We start from the raw sequence: 23,224 nt of genomic DNA, 5'->3' as shown, positions 1-23,224 counted from the left end.
CACTCCTGTATTAAACATGACATTTGACACCTGATCATACAACATTCTGTCACCACTCCTCTACTGAACATGACATGTGAAATCGGATGATACAACATCTATTGACCACTCCTGTATTGAACATGACATGTGACACTGGATCAAACAACATTCATTGACCACTCCTGTACTGAACAAGACATTCGACACCTGATCATACAACATTCAGTCACCACTCCTCTACTGAACATGACATGTGAAATCGGATCATACAACATTCAGTGACCACTCCTGTATTGAACATGACATGTGACACTGGATCAAACAACATTCATTGACCACTCCTGTACTGAACAAGACATTTGATACCTGGTCATACAACATTCAGTCACCACTCCTCTACTGAACATGACATGTGAAATCGGATCATACATAATTCAGTGACCACTCCTGTATTGAACATGACATGTGACACTGGATCACACAACATTCATTGACTACTCCTGTACTGAACAAGACATTTGACACTTGATCATACAACATTCATTTACAACACCGTACTGAACAAGATTTGACATCTGATCATGAAACATTTCGTAACCCCTTCTGTACTGAACATGACATGTGACATCTGATCATACAACATGCATTAACCACTCCTGTACTGAACATGACATGTGACACATGATCAAACATCATTCACTTACCACTCCTATGCTGAACATAACATGTGTTCCCTGATCATACAACATTCATTTACCACTCCTGTACTGAACATGACGAGAGACACCTGATCATACATCATTCATTTACCACTCCTATACTGAACATGACATGTGACAGCTGATCATACAACTTTTATTACCACTCCTGTACTGAATGTGACACCTGATCATAAAAAAATCATTGACCACTACTGTACTGAACATGACATGTGACACCTGATCATACATCATTCATTTATCAGTCCTGTACTGAACATGACATGTGACACCTGATCATACATCATTCATTTAACAAGTCTGTACTGAATATGACATGTGATACCACATCATACAATATTCATTTACTACTTCTGTACTGAACATGACATGTGACACCTGATCATACAATATTCAGTCGCTACTCCTATACTGGACATGACATGTGACACCTGATCATACATCATTCATTTACCAGTCCTGCAGTGAACTTGGCATGTGACACCTGATCATACAATATTCAATTACCACTCCTGTACTGAGCACAACATGTGACACCTAATCAAACAACATGCATTTACCACTCCTGTACTGAACATGACATTTGACACTTGATCATACAACATGCATTTACCACTCTTGTACAGAGCACGACATGTGACACCTGATCATTCAACATGCATTTACCACTCCTGTACTGAACATGACATGTGACACTTGATCATACAACATGCATTTACCACTCTTATACTGAGCCCGACATGTGACACTTGATCATTCAACATGCATTTACCACTCTGGTACTGAACATGACAACACCATCATTTGACCTAACCATGACACTCTTATTCTCAGCATCAACATGTGACATAACCATGACACTCTTATACTCAACACCAACATGTGACATAACCATGACACTCTTATACTCAACACCAACATGTGACATAGCAATGACACTCTTATACTCAACACCATCACGTAAACAAGCCATACCACTCTTATATTTGACAGAAACATGTGACATAGTCATGACACTCTTATATTCAGCATCAATTAATCCGAATCAGAAAATATATCTTGTTTTTATTTTTCTTGTTTTTATTTTTTTTTAAACTTTGATCATTATTGACAGATTTAATAAAAAAATTATTTGTAAGAATTTTATAAAGTGGGGTCTCATTTTATTCATAACACAGAACTGAATCAAATAGTAAAGGTTTTATTTTGTTTCCTGACGAAAAATTATTTTGTGAACATCTGATTTAATGAGAAGTTGATGAGAACAAGTTGTGTTAACATCTTTAGTCAGATAATGTTAATTCTACAGATCTAATATAAAACATCTTTTAAAAATAACAAATACTTGACAGAATTATATAAAGTGGGGTCTTATATGTCTTGTTTCCTCGTACTGAATCAGAAAATATAAATCGTTTTTATATTTCTTGAAAAAATTTTTTTTTTTAACTTTGATCATTCTACTGAATCATTGTTAATCAGACGGGTTTAATGGAGACCTAATATTTGAGAGAATTATATAAAGTGGGATCTTATTTTTCATGTCTCTTCATACTGAATCAGAAAATATAACTCGATTTAATGTTTCTTCAAAAAAAGTTTTTTTTGTTAACTTTGATTATTCTACAGAATCTACACAAAATTATGTTGTTAATTAGACATGTTAAATGTAAATGTAAAACATCTTTTAAAAATAACAAATACTTGACAGAATTATATAAAGTGGGGTCTTATTTTTCTTGTCTCGTTGTACTGAATCAGAAAATATAACTCGTTTTAATGTTTTTTGAAAAAAGTTTTTTTTTTAACCTGACAGTTCTGATGGAAGTTCTGACATCTCACAATAAAACATGTTGTTTATTTGTTGTTTATGTAGAATATAAATACAAGTGTGACTGGTCATTTTATTCAGTTTTGACCACTGATTCATGTGATATATATTTTGTTTATATTTATTACACAACATTGTCCAGTTTATGACACAAGTGTTTATGCCTGTTATATGTTGATATTACAGGATGAAAGGACACCTTTAATGTTGGCGGCTGGGAGAGGACACCTGGAGGTAGTGACGTACCTTATCAGTCAGGGCAGTCGATTAGAGGCTACAGACAGGGTAATGATAGATATAATGACCTTACTCTGAGAAAACACAACTTTATACAGAATCTACACAAAATCATGTTGTTAATCAGACAGGTTTAATGGACAACAAATATTTGTTAGAATTATATAAAGTGGGGTCTCATTTTATTTGTAACACAGAACTGAATCAGATAGTAAAGGTTTTACTTTGTTTCCTGACGAAAAATTATTTTGTAAACATCTGATTTTAATGAGAAGTTGATGAGAAAAAGTTGTGTTAACATCTTTAGTCAAATAATGTTAATTCTACAGATCTAATGTAAAACATCTTTTAAAAATAACAAATACTTGACAGAAATATATAAAGTGTGGTCTCATTTTTCTTGTCTTTTCCTACTGAATCAGAAAATATAACTTGTTTTTATGTTCCTTGAAAAAAGTTTATTTTTTAACTTTGATCATTCTACTGAATCATTGTTAATCAGACAGATTTAATGGACAACAAATATTTGTTAGAATTATATAAAGTGGGGTCTCATTTTAATTGTCATGTCCAGCTGAGTCCATTGATATAATTATTGTTCATGTTTCTTGCAAAAGTTTTTTTTTAATCTGACAGTTCTGATGGAAGTTCTGACATCTCACAATAAAACATGTTGTTTATTTGTTGTTTATGTAGAATATAAATACAAGTGTGACTGGTCATTTTATTCAGTTTTGACCACTGATTCATGTGATATATATTTTGTTTATATTTATTACACAACATTGTCCAGTTTATGACACAAGTTTTGATGTCTGTTATATGTTGATATTACAGTTGGGACTGACACCATTAATGTGGGCGGCTTTGAGAGGACACCTGGAGGTAGTGGCGTACCTCGCCAGTCAGGGAAGTCAGTTAGAGGCCACATCCACCTTGGTAATGATAGATATAATCAACTTACTCTGACCAAACAACACTTTATAGAGAATCTACACAAAATCATGTTGTTAATCAGACAGATTTAATGGACAACAAATATTTGTTAGAATTATATAAAGTGGGGTCTCATTTTATTCGTAACACAGAACTGAATCAGATAGTAAACGTTTTATTTTGTTTACTGACGAAAAATTATTTTGTAAACATTTGATTTGAATGAGAAGTTGATGAGAACAAGTTTTGTCAACATCTTTAGTCAGATATTGTTAATTCTACAGATCTAATGTAAAACATCTTTTAAAAATAACAAATACTTGACAGAATTATATAAAGTGGGGTCTTATTTTTCTTGTCTCTTCGTACTGAATCAGAAAATATAACTCGTTTTAAAGTTTCTTGAAAAAACGTTTTTTTTTTTTCACTTTGATTATTCTACTGATTCATCGTTAATCAGACAGATTTAATGGACAACACATATTTGATAGAATTATATAAAGTGGGATCTCATTTTAATTGTCTTGTCCAGCTGAGTCTATTGATATAAATATTGTTTATGTTTCTAGAAAATAGTTATTTTTTTAACCTGACAGTTCTGATGGAAGTTCTGACATCTCACAATAAAACATGTTGTTTATTTGTTGTTTATGTAGAATATAAATACAAGTGTGACTGGTCATTTTATTCAGTTTTGACCACTGATTCATGTGATATATATTTTGTTTATATTTATTACACAACATTGTCCAGTTTATGACACAAGTTTTGATGTCTGTTATATGTTGATATTACAGGGTGGATGGACACCATTAATGTTGGCGGCTGAGGGAGGACACCTGGAGGTAGTGATGTACCTCGCCAGTCACGGCAGTCAGTTAGAGGCCACATCAACCAGGGTAATGATAGATATAATGACCTTACTCTTACCAAACATCACTTTATACAGAATCTACACAAAATCATGTTGTTAATCAGACAGGTTTAATGGACAACAAATATTTGTTAGAATTATATAAAGTGGGGTCTCATTTTATTCGTAACACAGAACAGAATCAGATAGTAAAGGTTTTATTTTGTTTCCTGACGAAAAATTATTTTATAAACATCTGATTTTAATGAGAAGTTGATGAGAACAAGTTGTGTTAACATCTTTAGTCAGATTATGTTAATTCTACAGATCTAATGTAAAACATCTTTTAAAAATAACAAATACTTGACAGAATTATATAAAGTGGGGTCTTATTTTTCTTGTCTCTTCGTACTGAATCAGAAAATATAACTCGTTTTTATGTTCCTTGAAAAAAAGTTGATTTTTTTTAACCTGACAGTTCTGATGGAAGTTCTGACATCTCACAATAAAACATGTTGTTTATTTGTTGTTTATGTAGAATATAAATACAAGTGTGACTGGTCATTTTATTCAGTTTTGACCACTGATTCATGTGATATATATTTTGTTTATATTTATTTCACAACATTGTCCAGTTTATGACACAAGTTTTGATGTCTGTTATATGTTGATATTACAGAGTGGAATGACACCATTAATGTTGGCGGCTGTGTACGGACACCTGGAGGTAGTGACGTACCTTATCAGTCAGGGAAGTCAGTTAGAGGCCACAGACTCGGTAATGATAGATATAATCACCTTACTCTGACCAAACATCACTTTATACAGAATCTACACAAAATCATGTTGTTAATCAGGCAGGTTTAATGGACAACAAATATTTGTTAGAATTATATAAAGTGGGGTCTCATTTTATTTGTAACACAGAACTGAATCAGATAGTAAAGGTTTTATTTTGTTTCCTGACAAAAAATTATTTTGTTAACATCTGATTTTAATGAGAAGTTGATGAGAACAAGTTGTGTTAACATCTTTAGTCAGATAATGTTAATTCTACAGATCTAATGTAAAACATCTTTTAAAAATAACAAATACTTGACAGAATTATATAAAGGAGGGTCTTATTTTTTATGTCTTGTCGTACTGAATCAGAAAATATAAGTCATTTTAATGTTTCTTGAAAAAAGTATTTTTTTCAACTTCGATCATTCTACTGATTCATTGTTAATCAGACGGGTTAAATGGAGACCTAATACTTGACAGAATAATAAAAAGTGGGGTCTCATTTTTCTTGTCTCTTCGCACTGAATCAGAAAATATAACTCGTTTCAATGTTTCTTGAAATATTTTTTTTTTTTCAACTTTGATTATTCTACTGAATCAACATAAAATCATGTTGTTAATCAAACATGTTAAATGGACAACAAATACTTGTTAGAATTATATTAAATGGGGTTTGCTATTATTTTTTCCTGTTTTGTAGAACTGAATCAGAAAATATATATTTAGTTTATATATCTTAATCTACCATTTATCAGTTTACAAATATAATTGAATATTTTTTTACCAGATGTTATATTTGTTACATTTTGATAAATTGTTTGACTCCTCTCTTGATTTATTATCACACACCATTAACATGTTTATATTTTTATATTGATATAGATTGGCCGAACAGCTTTACATTGTGCTGCTCAGTATGGACGGATTAATACAACAAAATGGTTGATAGATCAAGAATGCAGTCCTTGGGTGAAAACAAAAAAGGTAACATTCAGTTTTATATACCTATATGGAGTTATTTTCTTTCAGAACGTCAGGTCATTCTTTTTCAGAATCAACCTGGACGATATCATGTTTCAATGATATATGTTCCAAGGCATACAATAATTACCTGTGTAAGGTCATTATTTTCCTTGATAAACATACAGTCTATGATTTACTTCACAACTTTATTCGTCTTATAGTTTTTTGATGCCGATTTGGAAATTTGTTTTTTTAAAGATCAATCGATAATAGGTGTAAAAGAAACTTTCATTGTAGTCCTGCAGTTTAATTTTAGAAACAAATAACGTGAAGTTTTGTTGATTTATCGCTACAATAAACATGATAAAGAAACATTTTCATATACATGTGATGAATTTTAATGTAGACTTTCATAAAATAAATCCAGATTTAACATATTCGTGTGTAAGATTTTGAAAATCTAATTGAGTCAAATTGAATAGGTTGATGGATTTTTGGTTGCTTGCTTAACGTCCAGTGGCAAATATTTCATGCATGTTCAGAACGATACACACTGAATAGGAAATCATACTGTGACCTACATGTATTTATATTCGTCTTCGTGTCAGTTCTTAACTTTTTAAAATTTATGTATACCTTTTACTCTATCAAATGAGCAAATAATAAGATAATCTTACATTCTATTGAATAACATTAACGTAACTCACGCGAGAGTCGGTTGCGGAGGGTATATAATTATATCCTGATTATCTTTTAATAAAATGTATTTCTATTCAAAAGACAATCTTTTTTTCATTTTTCATTCGATTCAAGTAAAGTTGTTAAAAAAAATAATCACTTTTCCGCGATAGAAATAACAAAACAAATAGAAAATAAAACATATCCCACCCCCCCTTTTCCATAAGCTAAGTGGTAAACCTGTATACAGTTTTGTTGCTTGGTCGTATCTGTCATATTGGTTTTTCGAAAATTGTTTTGTACTAAATTGGGTTCCTTAGTTTTCTCAATTCAAGTTGTTTCATGTCAGGATCTTTTATAGTCGACTCGACGGTATGGGTTTTTATACGACTGTAAAAATGTTGCGGTCGTATATTGGTATCACGTCGTCTTTTGTCATCGTCGCCCGAAGACACATGGGTTACCGGACAATAACTTTTGTTTAAGTGTATGGATTTCTATTAAATTTTACCATAAGGTTAATGACCACAAAAGGAAGGTTGGGATTGATTTTGGGGATTATGGTCCTAACAGTTCAGGAATTAGAGGCCAAAATGGGGCCCAAACAAGCATTTTTCTAGTTTCCAGACAATAACTTGTGAAATGATGTAAGGATCTCTTTGAAATTATACCACAGGTTACCATATCACAAAGGGATGGTAAGAATTTGCTTTGGGGGGTTATGGCTCAAACTGTTTAGGAATTAGGGGCAAACAAGGGAGAAAACAAAGGTTTCCAGGTTAATGGACAATTACTTAAGTACAAAACATAATTTGAAAGCAGTGTAGGGAGGTAATTCAAACACATATTATCAAATTACCTCCCTTACACTGCTTAAGAAATGTATTGTCTTTAGGTGATTAGCTGTCAATTTTATTTTAGACGGGGGCGGATCCAGGACCTCGATGTCTGGGGGGGCACCATGAACAAATTTTTTTTTAATATAAATATATATATATAAATATGTGCGAGTGTGAGTGGGTGCTAGGTTTGTTTTGTTTGTTGTTTTTTTTTTTTTTTTTTTTTGGGGGGGGGGGTCAGATCATCGTTTCTGTATTTCGATATGTTTTAAGTTTTTTTTACTTTTTCACTTTACTGCCAATTGATCTTTATTATATTCAACCTAAACATGCATCAAATATTTGCCACTGGACGTTTAACAACCATGCAACAATCAAACACTATTTCCTTTATATTTCATCACCTCTATATTCTTTTATCTATATGTTTTGGCCTCGCTTCCAGACTTACTTTTTTGCACATTATTCTAATATCTGCAAAACACCTTCATATCTTCATAAATGGTGACCTTTTGCATAGCCTCATACATGTACATGGTAATTGAAACAAGAACAATAAAAACAATATAACTGCATGCTTCGGCTTTTAGAGAAATGTGTAAGTCCTAGATTCTGTTACAAACTTAATTTTAAAGAAAATCAAATAGCATTTTATTGATGATTATTTAATAGGAAACGTCAGTTAATTTTTCCTGGACGGGGGAAGGCATTAGGGGAAAGGGGAGGGGGAGTAAAACAAATTGTTGATTTCCCTTGAAAATAAGAGGGGAATGAAATATGACATTCCGTTTAAAAAACATATCTTCTAAGTTATCAAAAAATAAACAGTTTAATTTGTTGCTGAATAAATTCACAAAAACAAAGTTTTGGAAAAAAACGTACATTTACAGGAGATGTTTGTACCTATTCTTCAAATACACAGATCAGAAGTTTCACCTGGTAATCGATCTTAATCGGTATTGTATTATAAACCAATACAAATTTGTACTATTCCAATCAACATGTAAATGTATTTTACATAAAAGCTTTTTCATAAAGACATTACACACAGGTGTCAATATTTACACACCCACCGATAAGTTGTCATAAATCACGCATGGGGACGCTGATATTAATTAAAGGCCACTTTAAGAAGTCTAATCAAGCTGTGACAATTTCCGCACTAGATAAGAAGTTTCAGTAACAATAAAATTATGTTAGAAAAAAAAATTGTTGACCTGAACTGGGGGGGGCACGTGCCCCCTGTGCCCCCCCGGTAAATCCGCCACTGTTAGAAGTTACTATTCTTAAAATGTTTAATAAAGGTTATTTAATTATAGCCATGATTTTGGATGTGAAGGAATTTTATTTTTAGATATTACTATTTAATGTTGCTGATGGAGGCTTTTTAATTTTAGGCATGATCATGATGTCATTTTCTATTTTAAAAAATAATTTATTTTAGCCATGATTATCATGATTATGTATGTGAAGGAATTTTATTTTTAGATATTACTATTTAATGTTGCTGATGGAGGCTTTTTAATTTTAGGCATGATCATGATGTCATTTTCTATTTTAATACTGATGTATTTAAAAGGGTTTTTGTGGTTGCAAAGTCCTAGCTGTCAATTTATTTTTAGAAGTTTCTTTTAAATGCTGATGAAAGAAATTAATTTTTTGATATAACTATTAATTGTTGCTGATGAAGTTTTTTGTCGAGCCTGCAACTGTTGTTGCAGAAAGTTTGACTTAGGGATAGTGATGTGGCGGCGGCGGCTACGGCGGATTTAGCTAACTTCTTAAAAGCTTTATGTTTTAGAAGGTAGAAGACCTGGATGCTTCATACTCTGTATTTATGGTTTCATGGTTCAGTGGTAATAGTTAAGTTTTTGTGTTTTGGACTGTTTTTCTTATACTGTATGCAATAGGTCTACTATATTTGGTGTATGGAATAATTGTAAGGTGTACATGTCTAGCTGGCAGGTGTCATCTGACCTTGACTTCATTTTCATGGTTCAGTGGTCAAAGTTAAGTTTTTGAATTTTGGACTTTTTTTTCTAATACTATATGCAATAGGTCAACTATATTAGGTGTATGGAATTATTTTATGATCTATATGTCAGTCGTACAGGTTTTATTTGACCTTGACCTCATTTTCACGGTTCATTGCTCAGTGTTATTTTTTTGTGTTTTGGTCTGTTTATCTTCAACTATAAGCAATAGGTCAACTTTATGTGTTGTATAGAAGAATTGTTGGCTGTACATGTCTGTCTGGCATGGTTATTCAAACCTTGACCTCATTTGCATGGTTCATCTGTCAATGTTTAGTTTTCTTGGTTAATGTTAAGTTTATGTGACAGTTGTATTAAAGTTTTACATTTAGGACTATCAACATAATATCAATGATTAGTAAAGAAGGCGAGACATTTCAGTGTATTCACTCTTGTTAATTTTAGCCATAACTATGATGTCATTTTCTATTTTAATACTTTTATCATGTTTATGATGTACAAATGTATTTAAATGGGCTTTTATAGTTAAAAAAAAAGAATTTTTCTAATTTCCAGACAGTAACTTGTGATTAAGTGTATGGATCTCTCTAAAATTGTACTAAAACGTTCCATACTTCAAAGGAAAGGCTGCAATTAAGTTTGATGGTTAATGCTAAAAGGGGGATTCAAAAAGTTTGGGGGGAAGTGGGGTTTCCAATTTTTTTTTAAAAGGGTTCATATTTTTTTTCAAAATTTTCAAAATTTCAAATCTTTGAAAAGTTTCAAGAAGAAATCTTCAATTGCACAGTATTGTGCATTAGATTTGTAAAATCTTTAACCACATTTATTTTGTGTCAGAAACCTATATTATGTCAAAAATTTGATCACAATCCAAATTCAGATAGTATCAAGCTTGAATATTGTGTCCAAATTTGCCCCAACTGTTGAGGGTTCGACCACTGTGGTCGTATAAGGCTGCGCTCAGCGAGGCATTTTATTCTCATTGTTGAAGGTCGTACGATTGCCTATAATTGATTACATTTAAATCATATGAACTTTGGTGAATAGTTGTCTGATTGGCAATCATACCACATCTCCTTATTGTTGAGCCTGCGACTTTTGTTGCAGAAAGCTCGATATAGGGATAGTAATCCGGCGGCGGTCTTAGCTAACTTCTTAAAAGCTTTATATTTTAGACGATGGAAGACCTTGATGCTTCATACTTTGTATATAGATGCCTTATGTTACGAAGTTTCCGTCTGTGACATGTCCATTGTCCTCGACCTCATTTTCATGGTTCAGTGACTACTTGAAAAAAAATAGAAATTTTTTGTAATGTTTTTTCTCTCTTATTATGAGTAATACGATAACTATATTTGGTATGTGCGTACCTTGCAAGGTCCTCATGCCCGTCAAACAGTTTTCCTTTGACCTCGACCTCATTTCAGGGATCAGTAAACAAGGTTAAGTTTTAGTGGTCAAGATCATATCTCAGATACTATAAGCAATAGGTCTAGTATATTTGGTGTATAGAAGGATTGTATCATGTCCAACGATATTCCCGTGCTTGCATTTCATATAATGATTTTCTTGATAAAGGGTTACTGCTCACAAGGAAGCTATTAAACCAAGAGTTCCCTTGGTAAATTTTACGGACGCCATCACGAGTTGGTTGACCGTTATGGAATAACCGTTTCACAAATGATATCAGATATGTTCCTTACGTTGTAACTACAATCCCCTTCCCTTTCATGAATTTGACCTACCGAATTAGACTATTTACCGGATTTGTAATCACATAAGCAACACGACGGGTGCCGCATGTGGAGTAGGATCTGCTTACCCTTCTGGAGCACCTGAGATCACCCCTAGTTTTTGGTGGGGTTCGTGTTGTTTATTCTTTAGTTTTCTATGTTGTGTCATGTGTACTATTGTTTTCTGTTTGTCTTTTTCATTTTTAGCCATGGCGTTGTCAGTTTGTTTTAGATTTACGAGTTTGACTGTCCCTTTGGTATCTTTTGTCCCTCTTTTGTCTTCTGACCTTGGCCTCATTTTCATAGTTCAGTGGTTATAGTTAAGTTTTTGTGTTTTGGTCCGTTTTTCTTATACTTTATGCAATATGTCTACTATATTTGGTGTATGGAATGATTGTAAGGTGTACATGTCCAACTGCCAGGTGTCATCTAACTTTGACCTCATTTTCATGGTTCAGTGGTCTAAGTTAAGTTTTTGAGTTTTGGTCTTTTTTCTAATACTATATGCAGTAAGTCAACTATATTTGGTGTATGGACATATTTTATGATGTACATGTCAGTCTCACAGGTTTTATTTGACCTTGACCTCATTTTCACGGTTCATTGCTCAGTGTTAAGTTTATGTTTTTCGGTCTGTTTTTCTAAAATTATAAGCAATAGGTCAACTTTATTTGTTGTATGGAAGGATTGTAAGCTGTTCATGTCTGCCTGGCATGGTTCATCTGACCTTGACCTCATTTTCACGATTCATTGGTCAATGTTTAGTTTTTGTGGTTAAGTCTGTTTCTTAGTAACTATAAGCAATAGGTCAACTATATTTAGTGTATTGAATGATTGTAAGGTGTTCATGTATTTCTTGTTTGGTTTATATGACCTTGACTTCATTTTCTTGGATCATGTTAGGTTTATGTAATAGTTGTAGTAAAGCTTTCATTTAGGACTATCAACATAATATCAATGGTTAGTAAAGAAGGCGAGACATTTCAGCATGTGCACTCTTGTTTTTATGCTACTATCTGATTCACGCATACCTGCTATTTATGGTTATTATTTTGTATTTAGGGGTGCATCCAGTTGCATCATTTTATCAAAAAGATATTTACCCGGCATAACTTAAAGAGAGTCTTTACTTAACTTTTTTTGTATACAAATTATGAAACATCTTCTCGCAATTTTTACTAAGAGTAATTAATCTTCATATTTAGCAAAATATGGCCTTGAATCTTAACTGTATTATAAATATGAAATAAGCCACAATTTGTTTATTAAAATGCTTCTTAGTCAAACACCCAAATAGTAGGTAAAATCAGTCTCCAGATATAGACTCGATCTAAGGCAGCACATTTTAAAGATTCTGCATTCTGCTTTTGCATTGTTTGGGCATAAAACACAAGTAAATCTAAAAACACATATAAAAATAAGGAGATGTGGTATGATCTCTCGTCAAGAGACCAAATGACACAGAAATTAACAACTAAGCATTCGTGTTGTCAGATTAAAATATCTTTAACACCCCAGTCCAGAGATACATTATACAGAATTTACCATATCCGTACTTATTGCGTTATAAGACATGTGTCCAGGTAAACAGGCTAACAACAAGCACTTGGTATTTCAAGTAGAAATACATTCCTAATGAATAAAATGGACCGATTTGAGTTGGGATAATACTAATTTAGTTTGAATTTTAGATTTGGATTCCGCCTGGGTTCCTGCTATTTTTAAGCGGAATCCTCCTAATATTCTCATACGGGAATTAAGTCTGCTACCAATAGTTATGCACACGTTTTAGAATTTCGTTTTTGTACCTTTTTGCATGGACTGGCTCATATATATATGTCTATTTTTTTGCATGAAATTATTTTAAAAATTTTAATTCGCATCGCTCGACTGTATATTTTCACTTTTAGGGAATTACGTCCCCTTCAAAAATCCTGGATCATCCCTGTGTTGTTCTGCTTTTGGGGCATATTATAAAAATTATAGAATATTGTATTAACCTTAACTCAGGACATGGACCGTGGCAACTTTGGATTTTGTTTGATATCGTCGAATTCAGAAATACTAATTGTTTACCTTTTCCTCTAGACCAAATCACTTCTTTACTTTAAAATTTACCCCAATATATTTACAAAGTAATTTCATCCCCTTTCTAGCTTTTTGAGTCTAAAACATGTAGTTAACGTACGATTTTAATTTTTTCTAAGGGGGAATGGGGGGATGAAATAAGTCTTTATTGTCATATATACATGTAAGTATACATTGAAAATCAACCATATATTTGTGACAAATACAACAGGCTTTTTATCTGGCCTTGACGGAGGCAGGCAAAAAGCGAGACATAGGTATGCTGTTTCCGGCGGCGGCGGTGGTGCGATGGCGGCGTCAACAATGTATTAGTTTGTGATTAGGTCTAGTTCATGGTGGTACAGTTGTATTAGCATTGGCACATCTCATTACCATATAGGTTGTTTGGCCCCGCCCCCTCAGTCAAGGTCTGTTGACTTTGAAACTTTTGATAGTTTACATGTATTAGTTTGTGATTAAGTCAATTTATGGGGAACCACTAGTGGTAGGTGAATGATATTTGGTATGCAGTTGTGTAAGCATTGGCATATCTTATTTCCATGGAGATTATCTGTCTCCGCCCCCTTAGTCATGGTCTATAGACTTTGCAAATTTTGCTAAGTTAACGTGTTCAGTTGTATAAGCATTAGCACATCTCATTTCCATGGAGAATATTTGACCCCGCCCCCTCAGTCATGGTCTATTGACTTTGAAACTTTTGTTTAGTTTACATGTATTTGTTTGTGATTAGATCAGTTAAAGATGAACTGCTAATGTTAAGTCAATGATATTTGGTATGCAAATGTATTGGCATTTGAAAGTATCGTTTCCATGGAGATTATATAGCCCCACCCCTGATCATGGTTCATTGACTTTGGAACTTTTACATATAGTTTACAAGTTAATGTTTGTGTTTAGGTTTGTTTAAAGGGAACGACTTATATTAAGTCAATGGTATTTGGTATGCAATTGTATTAGCATCGGCACATCTTATTCCATGGAGATTGTTTAGCCATGTACCTTCAGTCATGGTTCATCGACTTTGAATATTTGCATAACTTACATGTTAGATTATTGCTATTTTAATTTCAACATTTGCATTATGAAAATTACAAAAAGGCGATACATATCTCTGTGATAACAGTTTATTTATGCTTGTATTTTATTCTAATATAGTCAGGGACGGACCCAGAACCTTGATGTCTGGGGGGGGGGGGGGGTCACCATGAAACCAAAATTAAATATATATTTAGAGATGTATGTATGCGAGTGTAATGGTGGTGGGGGAAGAGGTGTCAGTTTCTATAGTATCTTTGAATTTTTTGCCATTTCACTCTATTCTTTATTCTTCTGCCAATTGGTCTCTATTATATTCGTCCTTAACATGCATGACATATTTGCCACTTGACGTGAAGCAACCAACAATCAATCAATACATTTTTTATATTTCATCACCTCTTTATTCTGTTATTTATTTTTTATCCCATTATTTTCTTTTCAGTAAACCCATTCATATCCTCATAAATGGTGGCGCATTCATAGCCTCATACATGTTCATGTACATGGTAATTGAAACAGGACAAATATACCATCATATATTATTGTATGCTTGGACTAATGGATAAGTGTTTTAGTCCCAGATTATGTTCTCAAATTGTATGTCTTATAAAAATAAAATGGCATTTCGTTGATGATTATATATTAGACAATGCCAACCCAATCCACTTTTTGTGGAAATGGGGGGTAGGGAGGTTTTTTTTTAACATAGCATTTGTTACTTTCCTTTGAAAATTGGAGGGAAAAGAAAATACGACATTCAGTCTTAAAACAAATCTTGCATGAACAAAATTTTTATTTTTGAATAAGGACAAAAGAAGACAATTTTGAAAATAAAAATTTATACGACCGCAAATTTTGAAAAAATTTAAGTCGTATATTGCTATCACGTTGGCGTCGTCGTCTGCGTCGTCGTCGTCGTCGTCGTTGTCGTCCGAATACTTTTAGTTTTCGCACTCTAACTTTAGTAAAAGTGAATAGAAATCTATGAAATTTTAACACAAGGTTTATGACCATAAAAGGAAGGTTGGTATTGATTTTGGGAGTTTTGGTCCCAACATTTTAGGAATTAGGGGCCAAAAAGGGCCCAAATAAGCATGTTCTTGGTTTTCGCACTATAACTTTAATTTAAGTAAATAGAAATCTATGAAATTTTGACACAAGGTTTATGACTACAAAAGAAAGGTTGGGATTGATTTTGGGAGTTTTGGTTTCAACAGTTTAGGAATTAGGGGCCAAAAAAGGGCCCAAATAAGCATTATTCTTGGTTTTTGCACAATAACTTTAGTTAATGTAAATAGAAATCAATGAAATTTAAACACAATGTTTATGACCACAAAAGGAAGATTGGTATTGGTTTTGGGAGTTTAGGTCCCAACAGTTTAGGAATTAGGGGCCAAAAAGGGACCCAAATAAGCATTTTTCTTGGTTTTCGCACCATAACGTTAGTATAAATTAATAGAAATCTATGAAATTTTAACACAAGGTTTATGACCATAAAAGGAAGGTTGGTATTGATTTTGGGAGTTTTGGTCCCAACAGTTTAGGAATTAGGGGCCCAAAGGGTCCAAAATTAAACTTTGTTTGATTTCATCAAAATTGAATAATTGGGGTTCTTTGATATGCCGAATCTAACTGTGTATGTAGATTCTTAACTTTTGGTCATGTTTTCAAATTGGTCTACATTAAGGTCCAAAGGGTCCAAAATTAAACTTAGTTTGATTTTGACAAAAAATGAATCGGTTGGGTTCTTTGATATGTTGAATCTAAAAATGTACTTATATTCTTGATTATTGGCCCAGTTTTCAAGTTGGTCCAAATCTGGGTCCAAAATTAAACTTTATTTGATTTCATCAAAAATTGAATAAATGGGGTTCTTTGATATGCCAAATCTAACTGTGTATGTAGATTCTTCATTTTTGGTCCCGTTTTCAAATTGGCCTACATTAAGGTCCAAAGGGTCTAAAATTAAACTAAGTTTGATTTTAACAAAAATTAAATTCTTGGGCCTCTTTGATATGCTGAATCTAAACATGTACTTAGATTTTTGATTATGGGCACAGTTTTCAAGTGGGTCCAAATCAGGATAAAAAATTATTATATTAAGTATTGTGCAATAGCAAGTCTTTTCTATTGCACAGTATTGTGCAATGGCAAGAAATATGTAATTTCACAATATTGTGAAATAGCAAATTTTTTTTTAATTAGAGTTATCTTTCTTTGTCCAGAATAGTAAGCAAGAAATATCTTATTGCAAGAATTTTTTTTTTAATTGGAGTTATCTTTCTTTGTCCAGAATCAACTTAAATCTTTGTTATATACAATATACAATGTATATTCACTTTTTACTACCAACTGATAAATTTAAATAATCTTTACCATTCAGTGATAACAAGCAGTTTTTTACATCTTAATATTTTATGATGTATTTAAATGAGTAGTTATTGTTGCAAACTCCATTAGAATATTTTAATTGAGATCAGTTTTGGAATAAGGGAAAGGGGGATGTGATTAAAAAATTGGGTTCAATTTTTCTCATTTGAAATTTCATAAATAAAAAGAAAATTTCTTCAAACATTTTTTTGAGAGGATTAATATTCAACAGCATAGTGAATTGCTCTAAGAGAAAGCAAAAAATTTAAGTTCATTAGAACACATTCATTCTGTGTCAGAAACCTATGCTGTGTCAACTATTTAATCACAATCCAAATTTAGAGCTGAATCCAGCTTGAATGTTGTGTCCATACTTGCCCCAACCGTTCAGGGTTCAACCTCTGCGATCGTATAAAGCTACGCCCTGCGGAGCATCTGGTTGTAACTTCCAGACATAACTTGTGTGTTAGTGTATGGATCTCTTTGACATTGTACCACAAGGTTCCATATCACAAAGGAAATGCTGGGATTGATTTTGGGGGTTATTGCCTCCAAATTTTAGGAATTAGGGGCAAAAAAAGGGCCAAAAAACAAGCATCCGGCGTCAAGATCTATCTGCCCTGAAATTTTTAGACGAATCGGACAACCTGTTGTTGGGTTGCTGCCCCTGAATTGGTTATTTTAAGGAAATTTTGTAGGTTTTTGGTTATTATCTTGAATACTGTTATAAATAGAAATAAACTGTAAAAAGCAATAATGTTCAGGAAAGTAAGACCTGCAAATAAGTCAAATGACCAAAATTGTCAGTCAACCCCTTAAGGAGTTATTGCCCTTTATAGTCAATTTTTAACAACTTTTCGTAATTTTTTGTAACTTGTACAAAAATCTTCTTCTCTGAAACTACTTGGCCAAATTTAACCAAACTTGGCCACAATTATCATTGTGGTATATAGTTTAAACAATCTGCTTACCAAACAAAATGGCTGACATGGCTGAAATTAGAACATAGTGGTGAAATGCAGTTTTTGCTTTATATCTTTGAAACTAAGACATTTAGGGCAAATCTTTCAAGATTTAAACATGTTAAATGTCCATCAGAATAAGATCTATCCCATCACAAATTTGAATCCGACAACCTGTTGTTGGGTTGCTGCCCTAAAATTGGTAATTTTAAGGAAATTTTGCAGTTTTTTGTTATTATCTTGAATACTATTATAGATAGAGATAAACTGTAAACAGCAATAATGTTCAGCAAAGTAAGATCTACAAATAAGTTAACATAATCAAAATTGTTAGAAGACCCCATAAGGAGTTATTGCCCTTTATAGTCAATATTGAACAACTTTTCGTCATTTTTGTAACTTGTACAAAAATCTTCTTTTCTAAAACTATGGGCCAAATTTAATCAAACTTGGCCACAATCATAACTAGGGTATCTATTTAAAAAAAGTGTCTAATGACCCCGCCTACCACCCAAGATGGCCGACATCAGTAAATACAGTAACAGGTGAGCGACACAGGCTCTTGAGAGCCTCTAGTTCTTGTTTCACGACAATAACTTGTGTGTAAGTGCATGGATCTTTATGAAATTGTACTGCAAGGTTCCATATCACAAAGGGAAAGCTGGGTTTGAGTTTGGAGGTAATTGCTCTAAAGGTTAAGGAATTTGGGGGCAAAAAGGGGCCAAAAAACAAGCATTTTTCTAGTTTCCAGAAAATAACTTGTGTTCAAGTGTACGGATCGCTCTGAAATTGTACTGCAAGGTACCATACCTCAAAGGGAAGGTTGGGATTGAGTTTGGGGGTGATGAATCATAAGGGGTTTAAAAGAATTTGAGGGGGGATTTTTTTTTCAATTTTTTTCTTTAAAATTTTCCATTTTTGATTGGTTATTTCTGATTTATATATTAAAAGCAAATAATAATGATATGGTTTGAATAGGTAAATTAAATTTTTTTAAGTTCTTAGACCACATTCATTCTGTGTCAGAAACCTATGCTGTGTCAAATATTTAATCACAATCCAAATTCAGTGCTGTATCAAGCTTGAATTTTGTGCCCAACTGTTCAGGGTTGGACCTCTGCGGTCGTATAAAGCTGCGCCCAGCGGAGCATTTTATATTATTTAACAAAAAAATGTTTTTAATTACAGACTCTTTTTAATTTCGGTATAATTGTAAATGTTTTTTTTTACCGAAAATATAAGATGCATCGATTTAAATTATATAATAACAATGAATAATTTCTGTTCCGTTTACGATATTTTCAAAATCTAAATAACGAGTACACTATAGGAAAACAGAAAAAGAAAATATAAATATACAGGAATATATTAATTCTACACATATAATAAGAATTGGTGGACGCCCTATAGTGATCAGTCTGTCCGTTCGTCTGTCCGTCTGTCTTTCCGTTCGTCCGTCCGTAACAAATTGTGTCTACTCTATATCTATGAACCGTTATCTTTTTAAAGTGTATACTTGACATGTATATTAACCAACACCAGAGGGTGTGTCATAATGTATGAACAAATTCCTAGGTCAAAGTTCAAGGTCAACAACTTTAGTTTCAGTTGACAACCCCATGTCCTATGGTAAAGATCGTGTCCACTCTATATCTTGAGAACCGTTATGATTTCAAAGTTTATACTTGACATGTATATTAACCAACACCAGAGGGTGTGTCAAAAGTCAAGGTTAAAAACTTTGGTTTCAGTTGACAACTCCATGTCCTATGGTAAAGATACATTTTTTACCATACATTATTTCAGCGGGGCCCACAGAGATGGCTCCCATCTCAATGATGTCTAGATTATTCATGCTCTTAAACAGTAAAATCTCAAATATTGTTCATGTATCTCTTTATTGTGTCACTTCATATTTGTTGTTGGTTTAGGTTGACTGGATTTATGTCAAGTATTGTATAGGTAAAATTAGTACAATTGCCTATTATTTAAAGAAGATGTATATTTGTATGATTGATAAAAGAGTTTTTGATTGTATTTCAGGGTGAGACTCCTTATGATTTGGTAACAATAGAAAGCTTTAATTCTGAAGAGATAAAAAGGAAGAAGAAAGAAGTGATGGACCTCCTAAAGGTAAATATTCTGTCTTAATTAATAAGAGATATTTACAAATATGTTGACAGATTGTTAGAGACACAACAGACTTGGTACATTGAAGTTACAATAAAACGGTTGCCTGTTGTTTTTAATGTCATTGTAGTATTTTTTGTCAGTTAACAATGTACCCGGTAAGTTGACAATTCCAAGCTTGTTGCCTAATATAGATGTTGGCATATGCGAAAGACAAATGTTTGAAATCAGTGTCTCATCTGTTGGATGTCTCTTATTTTTTGTGTCATCAGCTGGCTATCTCCTAGGTATATACATCACATCATCTCCTTTTATGTATACATAATGTGTATCTCTGTGCGTAAAAGTTGATTTACATGTTTATGCAAATATGTAATAATCATATACTAAAACAAAAAGCACATCTTAACAAAATGTTTAGTATGCTGTCAACCTGTGTATAGATTTTAAAGCTTTCAGTATGTAGCGGGTAGACAAAGCCACCTACATAGATAAAACCTCTATGAAATGAGTAAACTCAGTAACGTTAAGTATGTTTAGTAGTTACCTTCTGTTATTGGTATTTTACTACAAGACATTACACATGAATTATAATTGGCAGGTAGAAAGATTATACATGTACGATTCAGTATACTAAGAGTAACACGTACCTGCTTTCTATGAAGTTAAAAACATTATAAAGCTGTAAATGTTGAAAAAACTGTTGGAATAGACAGGCTCTGACAGGGATTTCGAATTAGTGATCTGACACCTTTAAAGAAATAAACATGGTATCACAAAAATCAGAAAACAGCCTAACACCAGAATTTGTCCTTTTTTTTGCAATTAAACAATGGGAGAAATAAGAACAAATATAGTAACACATACTTTAAGAAATTATGTATTTTCTCCATTATGATTATGGTTGATAAAACTACTGTTTTTAACTTGGCAATAGCTGCTTCTGAAAGAAATCAAAATAAATAAATAAACATAAACCTAAATTATTTGAAAAAGAAAGAATATTACCAAATTTTAGTAAAATTTTATTTGTTGTCCCTTATTTTAGTTATTCAGATTGATGATCCCAATCGCTGTAACACAACCATGTCTGTGGTCTTTTATTCCCTCTTTCTCCATAAAGACTGGTTGTCAGAATAATTTGTCTGACGTGTGTATTTCTTGATCTTGTGCATTTCCAAACATTATGTGTAAATTATGGGCAAGTTTGAAATTGTTCTTACAATCTTTATTGCCACTGGCAAAAATAGGACTTTAGGATAGATATAAGATGTAGTATCGATTGGCAATGGGACAACTCTTCACAAGAGACCAAATGACCCAGAAATTAACAATGAAAGGTCACTCTACTAGTTTATTACATGTTTTTCTTTTTTAGACTGCCATGTCAAAGACATCCCCAGAATTGACTCCTGACAACCAATCACAGGAACCTGCAGCACCAGTAGTTGGAGGTAATCATCTAATATTAATTATTCAGATACTGGCTGAAATAATAATTACTTATTACGGAGACCTTGATGTCTGCTAACAATGGCGGTACTATCATTCCTACTGGTTCACCACACAAGGCAATTGTCTATGTTAATTATTATATATACTGGCTGGAATGACATGAATGATGTATTGTTACTTATTTCTAATATATGGAAACCTTGATATCTGCATATAACCTGTATAATGTTAAAAAAAAAAAAAAAACATTAATAGGAAAAGTAAAGTAGGCTATTGATGAAGATTGATTGATTACCAGATTAAAGATCATATTAACCGTAACATAAACTTCTCTCATTCTCATCCGATTTAGGGACTGTGGAATATTTATATGAGGGTGGGGCCGGTTTTTTCCTCAACCTGTTGATTACAGATCACAATAACCTTAAATTCATTCTCACCCGATTTATACAACATTCTCAACCTGTTCAGTAGACAACCAAATCCAGCCATCGGCTCAACTGGATTTTACAGAATAAGTAGTTTTTGGCAAATTAATACATTGACACATAAACGGATAGACACATTGACCAGTTGACCTATTAACAAATGGAAATATTAATCAATTGACACATTGGCAGATCAGCATATCAAAATTGAGGTATCAAATTCAAACATTGACACATAAACATATCGACACAATGACTAGTTGACACATTAACAAACTGACATATTGATACATTGACAATTCTAAAGCTTTTTACACATTGACACATTGAGAGATCTACACAAAAGCAGACTCATACATTGATACATTGCCATGTTGACACACTGACAGATCATATAAAAAACAAGATGTGGTATAATTGCCAATGAGACAACTCTTCATAAGACACCAAATGACACAGAAATTAACAACTATAGGTCACTGTACAGCCTTCAATAATGAGCAAAGCCCATCCCGTATAGTCAGCTATAAAAGGCCCTGAAGTGACAAATGTAATTCAATTCAAACGAAAAAAATAACAGCCTAAATTATGTACAAAAAAATGAACAAAAACAAATATGTAACACATCAACAAACGACAACCACTGAATTACAGGATCCTGACTTTGGACAGGCACATACATACAGCATATGGCAGGGTTAAACATGTAAGCGGGGTCCCAAACCTCCCCTAACCTTGGACAGTTGTGTTACGGAACAACATAAGAACGAACTATAAAAATCAGTTGTAAAAGGCAACACATTACCAGATTTATACATCAACACATTGACATATCGACACACTGACAGATCGACACATAAACAGGTTCATACATCAACACATTAACAGATGGATTCATCAACACATAAACATATCGTCAAATTGACATTTCAACACATTAACAGATTCATATATCAACACATTTACATATTTTAACACTGACAGATCAACACATTAACAGACTTCTACATCATCACACTGACAGATCAACACATTAACAGACTTCTACAACATAACACTGACAGATCAACACATTAACAGACTTCTACATCATCACACTGACAGATCAACACATTAACAGACTTCTACATCATAACACTGACAGATCAACACATTAACAGACTTCTACAACATCACACTGACAGATCAACACATTAACAGACTTC

General features: G+C 32.8%; 1 protein-coding gene across 1 annotated transcript in view; it reads left to right on the top strand.

Moving 5' to 3' along the window:
• Positions 1 to 23,224, top strand: part of LOC143083958 (uncharacterized) — an 83,244-nt gene that overhangs the window by 22,645 nt on the left and 37,375 nt on the right. Inside the window, exons 5-11 of the mRNA XM_076260375.1 lie at positions 2,719 to 2,817; positions 3,607 to 3,708; positions 4,503 to 4,604; positions 5,238 to 5,336; positions 6,224 to 6,325; positions 20,050 to 20,139; positions 21,515 to 21,590. Coding sequence (XP_076116490.1) covers positions 2,719 to 2,817; positions 3,607 to 3,708; positions 4,503 to 4,604; positions 5,238 to 5,336; positions 6,224 to 6,325; positions 20,050 to 20,139; positions 21,515 to 21,590 — 670 coding nt within the window. The remainder of the gene's footprint in view (positions 1 to 2,718; positions 2,818 to 3,606; positions 3,709 to 4,502; positions 4,605 to 5,237; positions 5,337 to 6,223; positions 6,326 to 20,049; positions 20,140 to 21,514; positions 21,591 to 23,224) is intronic.

The sequence above is a fragment of the Mytilus galloprovincialis genome, chromosome 7, assembly GCF_965363235.1.
Source record: "Mytilus galloprovincialis chromosome 7, xbMytGall1.hap1.1, whole genome shotgun sequence".
NCBI classification, from domain to species: Eukaryota; Metazoa; Mollusca; class Bivalvia; order Mytilida; family Mytilidae; genus Mytilus; species Mytilus galloprovincialis.
The sequence above is the reverse complement of the archived record's forward strand: the minus strand, read 5'-3'. Positions and strand labels throughout refer to the sequence as shown.